At 38.7% G+C, this 12,925-nt stretch overlaps 1 protein-coding gene across 3 annotated transcripts in view; it reads right to left on the bottom strand.

Annotated features, from left to right (window-relative positions):
• Positions 1-435: 435 nt before the first annotated feature.
• PAPSS1 (3'-phosphoadenosine 5'-phosphosulfate synthase 1) overlaps positions 436-12,925 on the bottom strand; it is a 51,950-nt gene continuing 39,460 nt past the window's right edge. For 2 of the 3 annotated variants that reach the window (XM_082316552.1, XM_082316553.1), the window contains exon 12: positions 436-4,652. In XM_082316552.1, coding sequence (XP_082172678.1) covers positions 4,514-4,652 — 139 coding nt within the window. In that variant the 3' untranslated portion in view covers positions 436-4,513. The remainder of the gene's footprint in view (positions 4,653-12,925) is intronic. The other variant, XR_014228684.1, reaches the window with a different exon arrangement.

The raw sequence follows: 12,925 nt of genomic DNA, 5'->3' as shown, positions 1-12,925 counted from the left end.
AACAGCATCTAAATCAGGAGTTTTGGTAAGCAAGTTTCCGAGACCAATTCATAAAGAACAACAAAATACTAACTCTGAACTACCAGTTGCTTTCATTCTAGCATTTGATTCGGCCAACTCACTCCAGGCTGAAGTCCCTATTATTTTATGGGTGGTGCTGAAGGATTCCGTGTCAGGTTTGAGGAGCAGAATACCATTCCTACACATTGCTTACTAGTGTTCAAGCATCCCAGTAAATCTCACTCCTATAGATGGATAAACAGACATGCATGCAAACTTAAAGGAAGACTCAGTTTCCATCTTATTTTTTCCTGAGGATTCTCCTAAATTAAGTGAAGGAATAGTTTTCCCTTTCCCTGTCTTTGGAGATGGTGCAGTAAACTTATCTTCTGACTCGCAGGGAAGCAGAGATGAGAGCTTTTTTCTGTGTTCCTACAGTGCCTATCACAAAAGCTTAAAGGTTCATGACCAGAGGTACAAGGGATGCCATGTGTGTAAATACTGAAAGTGACACACAGACACACTTGTTTTTTAAGCCGACAGTGTTTATAGGGAAAGGGAGTAATACATTGATTAGCACCTTTAATCCATCAGGAAGGGAAAAGGATCTGGACTACTCTGTTAGTATTTGGTCAGGATGCTCAAAGTAACTTTTATTCTTTTTGTAGCATGGAAAGGCAGTAAGTTTAACCCTCTGTGTGACCCACCTATGGAACTTTTTGAAATTAAGGAAATATAAAATGCAAGGGAGGTCCAAACTCAAGCCAATTACAGTATTGGCTACACAGCTCATGGTAGCCCTGTTCTATTTCCACCACCACCACACCAAGACATGCATTCATTTCGTCGCCTTCCTGACTCCTGAATTATTCCAGATACAGAAGCTTGGTTAGCTCCAAACTGCATCTAAAAACTCCTGTGACCTAGTCTACATTTTCCATTTCGCACCTCCGATGTATTACTGAGTCGTTACTGCTCAGATCCCCTACTGAAAGAAAAAAATCCAACAGAATTCAGCATCTTCAGCATTCATCTACTATTTTTCCATCACAGCCTGTAGATCCTTACTTGAAAAGTTACCCTGAATATTCATGTTAGTCAAAAACAGGCATACGGGAGCTCACATAGGAAAACGGAATTCTTAGCCATGAGGTTCTTTACAAAAGACTTGCCTTTTTCTTAAGTTGCTCATAGGTACTGCAGGAACCAAAGTCACCTGGAATTAATCATTTCACCTAGCAGAGGTAGTAATTTTGTGCCATTTATTTAACCCCAAGGATTAGGGTTTGGTAATCTCCACCTACCTCATTAATCCTTGTATTTTGGAAAGCTGGGTCCAGATTGTCCTTGTATCAGCCATACGGATTGAGGGTGTTGCTACTTTCACACATCACATGCCCAATACATCAGAATGATCAGCTAAAGGTGAATAATCATCCTTAGACTGTACAAAAAGCACAGGATAACAGCCATAAATTATCCTGCACAAGAGCAGGTAAAGAACCATTTATAAGATAGATCAATGTAGAGGCAGACGGTGGGAGGCAGGGGGAACACTTTGACATTTTTCATTTTAACGAACAGAGTAAAACACCTCTTGATTGTTAAAGAAAAATGACCTTTAGAAAAAGGACATACTTGGAAGTTCGATTTTGCTGTTCTTCATAAGAAAAGAACACACCTATATAACTGCTTAGATTCGTGATTCATATACATATCAGTATTTTTCCAGTAAAAAAGGGTTGCTTTAGAAACAGAAGAAATGAGACAATGGAGCTTTTTATTTTCCCAACTGGAAAGTTAGGTCCTGCTTGTCCTCATATCCATCACATGGTTCAAGAGTATTATCACTTTTGTATGGCATGTTCCTGAGGTCATTGCTCTTTGGTGACAGAGCAGGCATGGGAAGACAGGTGTTGGGTGTAACAACCATTACCTCATTAGTCCTGTTGCTGCCTCCTGGAAGACACCCAACTGTTGTCTCAGAAGAGCCTCAAATGCCATAGCACCCGTAATGAAGTTGAACCTACTGTTAAAAACAATGTTAGGACTGGCCAACTGACAACGCTACCCACTGAGATAAGGCAGAGAAAAGCTAAAGACAGAGACACTGGCAAAAGAATAATTTCTGGGGTAGCCCTTTCCTGTAAGTATGGCTTCCTTAAATAAGGCAGCTGCAGACAAGAGGAAAAATTTGAACTCTACAGTGAAAATTCATATGATACAGGAAAATTTTGTTGTATAGAGCAAGTCCTGCCCACAAATCAACCAGATGCTCCTGTTCTTAATTAGCATTATGCTGGGAATGCCATGGCTGTTGGCTTAAACTTAGAATAAACCTGAAAGCTTCTTTAATACAGAGCCTTGCAAGGAATGCTTTCCAGAAGCACTCTAACAACAGGGCCTCAGCATCAAACCAGCTAAGTATGAAAACTAGATCTGCTTGTTATCACTGTATTAATTTGCTTGGAGGCATTCCTGCTTCTAAATTAACTTTACAGGATGATTCACGTTCATGCTCACCACTCCCACTTATTTTCCAGACTTCATATAGCACGCACAGCATTTTTAAAACATTAATTTCTGTAGACTTTCACCTGTGTTTGCTATTCTGCCAGAATATTTTTATTATCTTTCATCATAGCTAGCAGAAGAATCAAACCTGACAGTAAGGAGTCCAAACTCCAACTCCCAACAGCAAATCTCATTTTAGCAGCAGATAACTCTTGTTCACCTTCATAGTTAAACTTGAAGTTTTGCATGAACAGCTGCACGCAGATGAACTGACTCTCTCTTCTGCATTTCACACATCCTACATATTGATACAATCTAAAAAGAAAGCCAAGTTTGAAGAAAATCTGTTCAGCAATTCTGAAGAAATAAGCTTTACGCTACCAAAACACAGTCGCAAGTAATTGTTGTGGTTCGCTAATAAATATGCTTCTTGTCTTTTCCCAATTCTGCCTTAGTTTCTATCAGAGGTAAGAATCCCATTAAAAGATACTTTCTACATCTCTTCAAAGAGACAGAGGAAGAAAAAAGAAGGCAGTAATTCTCAAAGCATATGTCTTAAATACTACTGCGAACAACTAAGCAAAGAGGGCAAGTAGCATTCACCCTGTTCATTACACAGGTCCCCTCATCACAACCTTCTCCCTGTCCAAAAAAATCTAGACGAACATATGCTTGATCCAGGCTCAGCAGCAGGCCAGTATCAACATTCTAAAAACAATTTTGAGCTGGTTCCTCCTAGATACACTGTTTAACAACAGAAAAGTAAGTTTCTGTGAGAAGGATATGAGATAGTTTCTAGCTAACAGGCTAAGAGGGCTTATGACTGTTCCACTGATTACCTGCAAATGCTTGAAAAGGTCCCAATAGGTAAGTGTTACTTCATACTTGAAGAAGTGTTTTACTTTTCATTTTTTATGTTTTCCTTTAGCAGTTAATGTTTCACATACTGAATTAACCAACTTCAGGATTACTGAAGAATCCTAGAAGAAGGACATATGCTTTGTCTTTCAAGCAATTAAAGCTGAACCAAGAGAAGATTACTCTTTGGAGACCTTGAAAAACAGCCCGAAAATTAACCTCAGACTAAGCGTTTGTACCACAGGAAATGCCAAGATCTAAGGATTTTTTAAGTTTTTCTTGCAATAATTAAACATGAATTCAAGGTTGGTCTGCCATACCTTTTTTAAAGATGTAGTACCCTGAACAAGTATTTCTGGAACCAAAAACCGGCAAGTTATATCAAATGAAATAACACATTCCCTACTGACACCTATGGCAACAAGCACATATTAAAAAAATCTGGATTAGTTATCAATCCAAAGTGAAAACTAGATATTTTCTTTCATTCATTACTTGGCCATCTTTACAGGTCCACTGCAGAAGAGAATCACCGGACAATTCAATGAACTCCAAAACTAAACAAAGAAAGCAAAAAAGTTTAATTATGCTACATAAAAAAACCTCTGCTTTTTGATTACATATAGTGAGAAACTAATGTTAAGTGCTTCTAGAGATGATGATGATGAGATAAAGATGAGGACTCTTTTACGGATGTTTTAAAACTTATTTACTTTTTTGATTTATAGATAATCTATCCATAGTTAAGGGTTTAACCATTATATTTTCTCCTACAAACTACTAAAACCAGACACTACCCAGCAGTTTAAATAACATGAAAAAAGCTGCATCTATTTAACAGCTGCAGAACTCATAGGACAGAGGCAGTAAAATATAAAAAAAGACAAGAGTTAAAAATCCTACTGCAAGAATGTTAACTGTAATAAAAGAGAAGACATTAAAACCAGCAGCTAGTTAGGTGCCAGGACATAATAGAACCCATAAGGACAGGCAAAGAATGATGCTAAGTTAGGGAGAAAGAGTCTGTTTTCAGAGAACTTCCTGACAGACACCACAACAAAGCAACATGAACGGTGACTGTGTGGTCCCCTTCTCGTAAATAATTCAGGCGTCAAAGGTTGATCTGTAGTTAATAAGAGGCCTAAGCCTTCTCCAAGGATTTGTAGTATTCTGTCAGCACAGTCCAAGCCTTAGGAGCCATGAAGCCTTCTGGCGGGTTTTGTCCTTCTCGAGCCAGCTTGCGCATGCGGGTCCCCGATATAAATTCAAAGTCTTCATGGCTGAGAGAATAGGAGTGAGGGCAAGGGGGGAGAGGGAGAGGAGCAAGGGGGGGGAAAAAAAGCACATATTTTAAAATCAGGCAAAGTTGCTCGTCTTTATTCTACTTTCTTGATACTTTATAAATTTCTTCTTGGGAGTATAATGCTGTATAGCAACTGTCATTTCCAGACAGCATTTGGCCAGCAATGCCAGTAAATCTCTAGAATATACACCTTCTACAATATTCAGCTTAGGTAACTCCTGAGGTTTAGCAGCATGATCCAACTGATCTCCAGTGGACTGAATTGAGTCTGTGCTGCCATCTAGCCTGGCTCACTCTCTATGAGGAAACAGGGAACTGCTGTTGAGAGAGAACCATCTACCCCACCTCCTATCTCAGCCCTCTGTGAAGCAACAGCAGCCATCCTATTTTGCACCTCACCCTGCCATGGCAGCAGACCAGCGCTATGTGCTGGTTGAAGGTTCCAGTGCTGGTTGAAGAAGGTCATTTAAGTGCCACTAGAGAATGTGAAGAAACAACATTGCATGAAATCTTAGTGAAGGACAGTTTGCAGAACAGAGAAAGTAAAAGCCTCAGAGTCGAGAGGCAAGCTCCACAGCTTCTGCAGCTGGACCATTGCAAGCCACTGAGCATGCATATACATATATATGCATATCAGTAATGTGGCACATACAGTTCAAAATAGAGAAAAAAGCAGGGGAATAATAAAAATACCTTCCCCTAAAGATTGTTTTCCCTAAAAAAATAGAATTCAGTTGGACAAATGCACAAATGAACCCAGATCCGGATTGTTTATTATTGTTAACATAACAATCTAAATTAATATTAACTTCCCAGGTATGTGGTCATAAGCAGCAAAAGCTCCACAAGTTAAACTGTTACAGGACTGAAACAGGAAAAGCAAGACAAGAATGCTAGAGTTCTACCAAATGCTCCAAAGGAAAAATTATTTATTCTTCAATTAAATACGCAATTTTACTTATGCCATTTGCTCAATTTGCAACATCTATGCATTACTCATTCTTCACTTGTCTGTTTGAAATAAAAGCCAAGTATTGATCTCAGATGCACATGCCTTAGATAGAAACAAGAGCCAAGTGTGCGCATCAGAGGGCAGAACTTGGATTTAAGTGCTGAGCTATGCTCAGTAGGGTATGGAAGTAAGCAAGATGCAGAAAGCATTCCACAGTTCCCTTTCACAAAATCACTAGCCCCATAACTTTTTTAGTTGAATTGTACACATTTACACAGCAGCACTGCCATACATGCTCTTTTCTTATTGCTCTCAGTTCGGGACTGTGGGTTCCTGGGGTGTCACAACAAGGCAAAAAAACCTACTGTGCTTCAATTCTGCAAAATATAAATTACATAAAAATGAAAACTTGAAGTTAATGTAAGTCCATGGGAAAAAAAAAGCTCTGTCACTGCTATTTATAGTGCCTGAAAATTTTGTTCCTTGGCAGAGAGATGCCTACTGTTCACTAACACTGCTTGAAGGTAACTTGCGTTCTTTGCAAAGAACTATTTCTATAAAATATATGCGGGGAAGTGATAAGCCTGGTTAATTCTAGCAGAAAAATACTAAGTCTTCAGATGATCAGGAAAAGAAGAGTAAAGCAAGTGCTATAAAGTTTCTCCACATGTGGTTTTCTCCACAGTGTGGTAGCAATACCAAAGTTCGAGCATTAAAAAAAAATGTTAGCCGCTTTATCCCCGCCTTGCCTATTACGTTTTCAGAAAAACACTCAACTTCCTCCTGTGCCCTACAAGTGAAATAAAGGTACTAAGATGATAAATTTAGATATGCCATATAAGTTTGCTTCAATAAGACCCCCAGTCCCCTTAGCTTCTTCTTATCCTTAGTTGCATAAAAAGCAGCTCCAGGATTTGGAGATATCAAGAAAGAGAGAAACATGAGAAGAAGCTAAGGAGATCTGTAGAAACTATAAGAAAAGGAAAGAAAAACATGAGCGAGGATCATTTAAGAAACATACTATGTTCAGCATCTCATAACATTTCCAGAAATGTTTAAAAATACTATTAAAAAGTACAAAAGTACTAATGATGTCCTCTCATTATCCCAAACTTCTCTTTTGAATGGGTTTTTCTAAATAAATAAATAATAAACCCCCGCCCACAAAACAAAAACCACCTTAATTAGTAATCACTAAAGTGACTCAAATGGAGCTTTGGCAATGTATACTGTATGCTGAAACAACACAGTAATTCTTGCTCTTTTAAAAATTACTGCATTTCCAATTTTATTGTTTCCAGTTTAATCTCTGCTTTCATACCTAAAACAGAGTATTTGAATAATACTCAATACTCATTGTCTTTACTAATGGTAAAAATCAAATCTCTTGAATATCAGAAACAGATTTCCACTAAGCAGAAATACCTTATCAGTACTGGCACTGTGATGTGATGTGAACCACAAGCATTTTGAAATAAAACATATCAGTATGAGTAATTTGCTTTTGTGGAGAAAAAAAAAAAAACACCAAAACCAACCAAACAAAAAAACAGGAAAGAAGAGTCAAGTAATACTGTTAATGGTGAATTTTGAGGATATTGGGAGTTACTCTGCATAAAATGGATTTGAGCGGAACACGAGGGGGAAACATTTGACTATTAAAGCTGCTATGAAATATAAATGCCAAAGCCATCCAAATTCCATTCTCAAGTGAGATTTGGAATGACTCAATGAAACTTAACCCAAGCCTTTTCTGAGCATGGGATTTAAGTGCCTTTGAAATTTTTATTTAGTGGCTGCTGGAATTAGCTTTCTTTGGGCCACAGTGTATGCTAGTAAATGCTCATAACATTGATTTGACCTTTTACTACCAATTGAATTTGACTACTATTGACGTAATATTTGGTGCCAATGCAATCAAGAGCATTCTCTAAAAGAAAGAAGAAAAAAGGCAGAAATAAATCCACAACAAAAACTTGTCAACAGAAAACCAGTCTTGAAACATAGTACATTGAGACTGGCATTTGCTCCATGGCATAGCATCCTAGAACCCTATTGCGTTCACAGTGTGGAAAAACCCCTACATACACATGCTGTGAAATCTCCTTACTTATGGAGGACAGGGCTAGGCAGACAGAAAATACATAACTTTGCTGTGCTCTCACACATCTAGCAAAAGGAAAAAAGGAACTTTTTCTTACACTTCAGATTGTGCTCTACTTCCACACACAGAGCTATGTGTATATACAGACACCCAGAGGTGCATAAGATAATATTTTATATTTGGAAAGCAGTAAGTGATTTATTCAGAATAACACAGGAACAAATTTGTGCTGTTAATTAATCTTCAAACTATTCACAGTAACCGAGCATCAGACTCAAATGACACTACAAACCATGCACAGAAGATTAAGAATTGATACACCAGTTCTTTCCTTTCTTTCATTTATGAAGACTAATGTTTAAATAGATTTCCCTTTTTTTTGTGCATTCAGTAGTTTGGTTTTTTTTACTATAATACCATAAGTGACCCCAGCAACGATGACAGCTCTTTATACTTTGTTATGAGCTCAAACACTCTAAAAGCAGTGTGTGAGGCTAAGATTTCAAAGACCTTACAGTTCTTGAGAGAAAATAAAAGAAGTTATCACCAGCCTGCAAGTGTGAAACAACTGCATGAAGATGCCTGCAGTCCTACAGGAAACCTTTGTTTCTGTAATCTCTGAGGTGTCAATACAGTACCTTAATACAGTGACTGAGGAAAATATTTTTTCCACTTCAACAATTATTCCCTACAGGTTTAATCTAAGTATAAAATATATTATGTAATTGATTTTTCACCTGGGAGCACTAAAGATCAGTCACAATCTTAGGAAGCCCGACCTTCTGTTAGGGCATCTGGCACTGTGCAAATGACCTTCTTGGAATTCCCATTCTCTGTGGAGGGCAATGTCTGGTGCTAACAAGGTCTTAAGAAATTACTCTTAAATACAAGACTCATGATAAAAGCACAGACCATTCATTCATAGTTTTGCCTATTCATAAAAATATGTTTTTTGGTAACAAATACATGGAAAAAACCTCAATAACATGGCTTATTCACCTTCATCTGGCTTCAAAATGACTGCCATGTTCTACTCAGCTGGTAAACTTCAGATCCTATTAATTCCTAGAACAATTCACAGCCTCCTTATTTAGGATTCAGTCCTTTAACTATTCTCCTCCAACTTCACACTTCCTGAACAGGATCTGTCATGAGGTGAAATCTAACTTTACAACCCTTTTCAGAAGGATTTTCACTGAATTTAAATTTGCCATTGCAGCATCAAGTCATGACTTACGCTGTAACTCCTACAGGAGGCAGAACATTGTTGCTTGCAGTGCCAAGTCTTTGTTATGTCAGTCTATGTTATGCCTTGGGAATGCCCCATGATGTTCAATGAACCAGCTAGTATCAGCTAGGTTCAAAACCTAACTGGGCATGAACAAACTCTTTGTTTGTTCTGAAAGCAGAACATAATAATGTGATTAATATCAACACATGCAAAGCAAATCCTTTACCTGCTGTGAATGAAATTCCTTTCTGACTGGCAAGAGGGTTTAAGTCTTCTGCGCTGGTGTAGTGTTTCAACATATCCTAAAGTAGGTACTAATGTTAACTGAGAAACCATATTTCACACAGCTAAATTAAGGAGGACAGTCAAGTGTGTTTATCTCAGCCTCTTACTATCATTTTAAAAATCAGGTATTACACCAAACAAATTTGAGAACAGTATTTACTTTGTTGGAACAGCTGTCCTGTAAGTATGACTTGACAGCACTAAAGCAGTCATGACAACCATATTAAAGGTCCCAGGAATAAACTATATAAAGTTAAAATCTCTCCTCTTCACAGATAGCCATGCTTAATTCACATTTTACAGAAAGCATGAACAGTCTGCTCCAGTAACCTTACTTAAGAGTTTCTTTTAGCCAAAATGATCTCATCAGTTTTCTTTCAGGACAAAGAAAAAAAAAATCCATTTTTCCAGACACTGCTGTGGCTTTTTTAATTGCCAGACTAATTTCCTTTCTTAATTGAGTTTTTTCTCAGCAGCAGTCTGTGGCTGCATTTTATAGGACTGATCTTCTGTAAAGAATTGGGAATCTCTGCTCACCCAAACAACTACTATTATTAAGCCACCAATCCCAAATTACACTTGTCTGTGGTAACTGTTTGACAGGACTTTTTGGCTGAAGAAACGCACTAACTATTTTTCTGAAGGGATTTCAGCATTGGGCAGGGATTTTTTGAGTGGTGGTGGTGTTTTTTGTTGGTTGCTTTGTTCTTTGATTGTTTTTTCTTTACACTTCAGTCTAATAGTGGTTCACAGATCAAACATTCATTTGGAATTTCTCCATTGTAACTAGAATTCTTCCTATAAACTTTTCCAAAACATGTTTGGGCATATTCAATTATTGATCCAAATTCTATGAAATCAAAAAGGGTAAAAACTATAAGCAAAGGACTGTACCATTATTCATACTAGTTTCAGTATGTATTATTTCTTCAGAATTATATGCAAATGGAAATGCTCAAGCTTCCCACTGAAACTTAGATTAGGCTTGCTATCTAACTTCAGCAACAACAAAAAGGGAATTTTTTTTTTTATTATTATCCTCATTTTGACCACAGGAAAAATGAAATTAAGTTAGCTCTACCTGTGCTGCTATACATCACTTCAAATGCATTCCTCAAATCCCTTTCCTAAACCTGAGTTTCAGACACATCATCTTCAAAAATATGTTTTAAGACTGCGGTTCCATGAGGTGCTAAACCTAGGTCTAAGATGTCCAAGTAACAAATTAAAAACTGTGGTGGCTTCATGAGGTAAAATACAGATACAGTTTCAAGCCATTGGTTGTTCACAGGTCTTAATATTTTAAAGGGTAACTTTAGTCAAACAATTTATCCGAGTTAAACTTTGTGCACCACTCTGCAACTACAATTGCTATGCAGCTAGTATAAAGGCTTTTACATCAGTCTTTTCTTACCCCCTTTCCTCACACACAATGCTCCATGATTATCCCTGAATGCAACCAGGATATCTCTGCCTTTCCGTATAAATAGGGCTACATGTAGATGCACCTGCTGCCAAGTGACTTCAGCTCCAACACAGAACCACAGCAGCTCAACATTGTTAACCAGCAGCACGAGGCCCTGACGCTCAAAGTCAACAGTCACGTTCTCCAGACTGTTCCCAAGCAGAGATACCGGGTCTACTGAAACTCCAAGGGCAGCTCGCATTCTGGCAGATACTAACGAAAGTAGCAAACAAACTTAACTTCTATATCAACTCCACAAAACTGCACTTGAGTGGATGCCTTTTGGAGCTGAAGACCTTAAGAACAATGACCTCTTAGAACCACAGGCAGCACACCTGAGAAGTAAGGGCCTTTGTTACTAATTTGGAGAAAGGGCCAGTGGCAGGCTTTTTGATGCTTCCCAGGTTTGCCACCGTGTCATGAGCAGCTTAGCCACAGCAACATATCACATAGTTGCCCAGTATCTCATGGTACATAGCTGACCAGTACCAACCCAGCATGTGAAAACCTGCCCCCACAGGCACACATGGAATGCTATCAGCAGGTGTTACATCTTTCTCATAAAAGCTGAGCATGAATGTTTAGAGATGTCACAAGAAAAGCAACTCTCTGCCACTGCTAATGCTGCAGCCCCAACTTGTCAGACATCCTTCTGGCAACTGGATCAAGCTTTTGGTAACCTCTCACCACTAGCCAAAGATTCATCCCCTATCGTCCCCATGGCTTGGGATTGCCTTCAGAAGCAGAAAGATAATTCAGTAACATCAGCAAAGAGCCCAACTGCAATAACCTCTGCATGTCTTTGCTTCCAAGCCAGGTGTGGGTCCAACTCTGCCAAATTAGAGAGACACCCAAGATAGCAGATGGTGTCCATTATGGCTTCTCACAAGCACCTTCCCAGATACAGGAGCCTAGGAGGCCTGAAAGAATAGAAGAGATGACCACTCGGGGAGAGAATAACTACTTGCAGCAGGTAAGATGCACAGCTCAGCTATAGCTCAGCCGAAGGGAAACCCACTTGCCTTCCATGTATCCATTAGTGATGTAAATTCTTGAATTGTCTAGTTGGCTGTCAAGTCTCCAAGCCTCAAAGAACTGAGAAAGGTGCAATAGAAATCAAGTTACCCATTTCCAAAACAAGTCTGAGCGATGCTTCTATGCATACAGCCCTCTTCCCCACATTTTCATGCTGTGTTTTTCACCAGGTAAGTGGTGAGGTCAGGAAAGATTTCCACAAACATCACTATTTCACACCCAAGGGTCTTCCACCAGTACTGATCCTCGCATATTTCCAGACAATCCTCTATTCCCTGCCATCCTCCTTACAGAGTCAAACACCACATGGTCCAGGAGTCTGCCACATTTTCAGCATTACACAGACTATCTTGAAATGCAGCCAGCTGCACCCACCCAAGCTCTAACTCTGTCTGGAGCCTACCACAGTGTTCTGTCTATGGCAAGCAGGAGCAATAATGGCTCTCTCTTCAGGGAGTCTGCATGTGTCCGCATTGCCATCTAGAGGATTGCTGCACACTCCAGACCACCCTGTAGTTTACAAACAGTATCTAGGGAAGGACAGGACAAATGGTCTTACATTCTGACAGCAGGACGGCAGAACTGCACTCTAATAGCAGCATGGTCTTTTTCCCAAGACAGTGACAGAAACAGAAAAAAAATGCCTCAAACCAAAGGGTCCCCACAGGCATGATGAAAGGATAATAGGGTGCGCATAATGCAGTCTGTTACAAAAGACAAAATCTGTTACCACAGAGATTTTTTTTTTTTTTTTTACCATTTGCTCTGGCTAATGACAGAGGTACAATTTTACTTCCCTTGATCTAAATCAAATCTATCCTGCTAAGAGTATAGTATCAATGATCACAGAATCAATATTCTTCTACAAAGATTTTCTGTTCCACGCAATGGGAATTCTGGCCTCTCACACTGCTACTCCCCTTCTATTCCAAATTATTAAGAAGTAACACCAGTATAACTATTTCATTTTAATCTTTGTGTATTTAATTTCTAAAACTTGCTGAATTACTTGGACAACAAACAGGACAAATACCCGTAGTATCTACTACAACAGCCTTTTGAACCTTATGTTATAATCTTTACAGGTTTGCATAAAACTAGCAATATTTACATCACAATCTAGTTACAATGCACAGCAATGAGGACTTCTAGATGCATCTCAAATAATGAAAGGGCAA

This window comes from Platalea leucorodia (assembly GCF_965183815.1).
Source record: "Platalea leucorodia genome assembly, chromosome: 6".
Classification (NCBI taxonomy): Eukaryota; Metazoa; Chordata; class Aves; order Pelecaniformes; family Threskiornithidae; genus Platalea; species Platalea leucorodia.
Note: the sequence above shows the minus strand (reverse complement) of the source record. Positions and strands in the feature narration are given on the sequence as shown.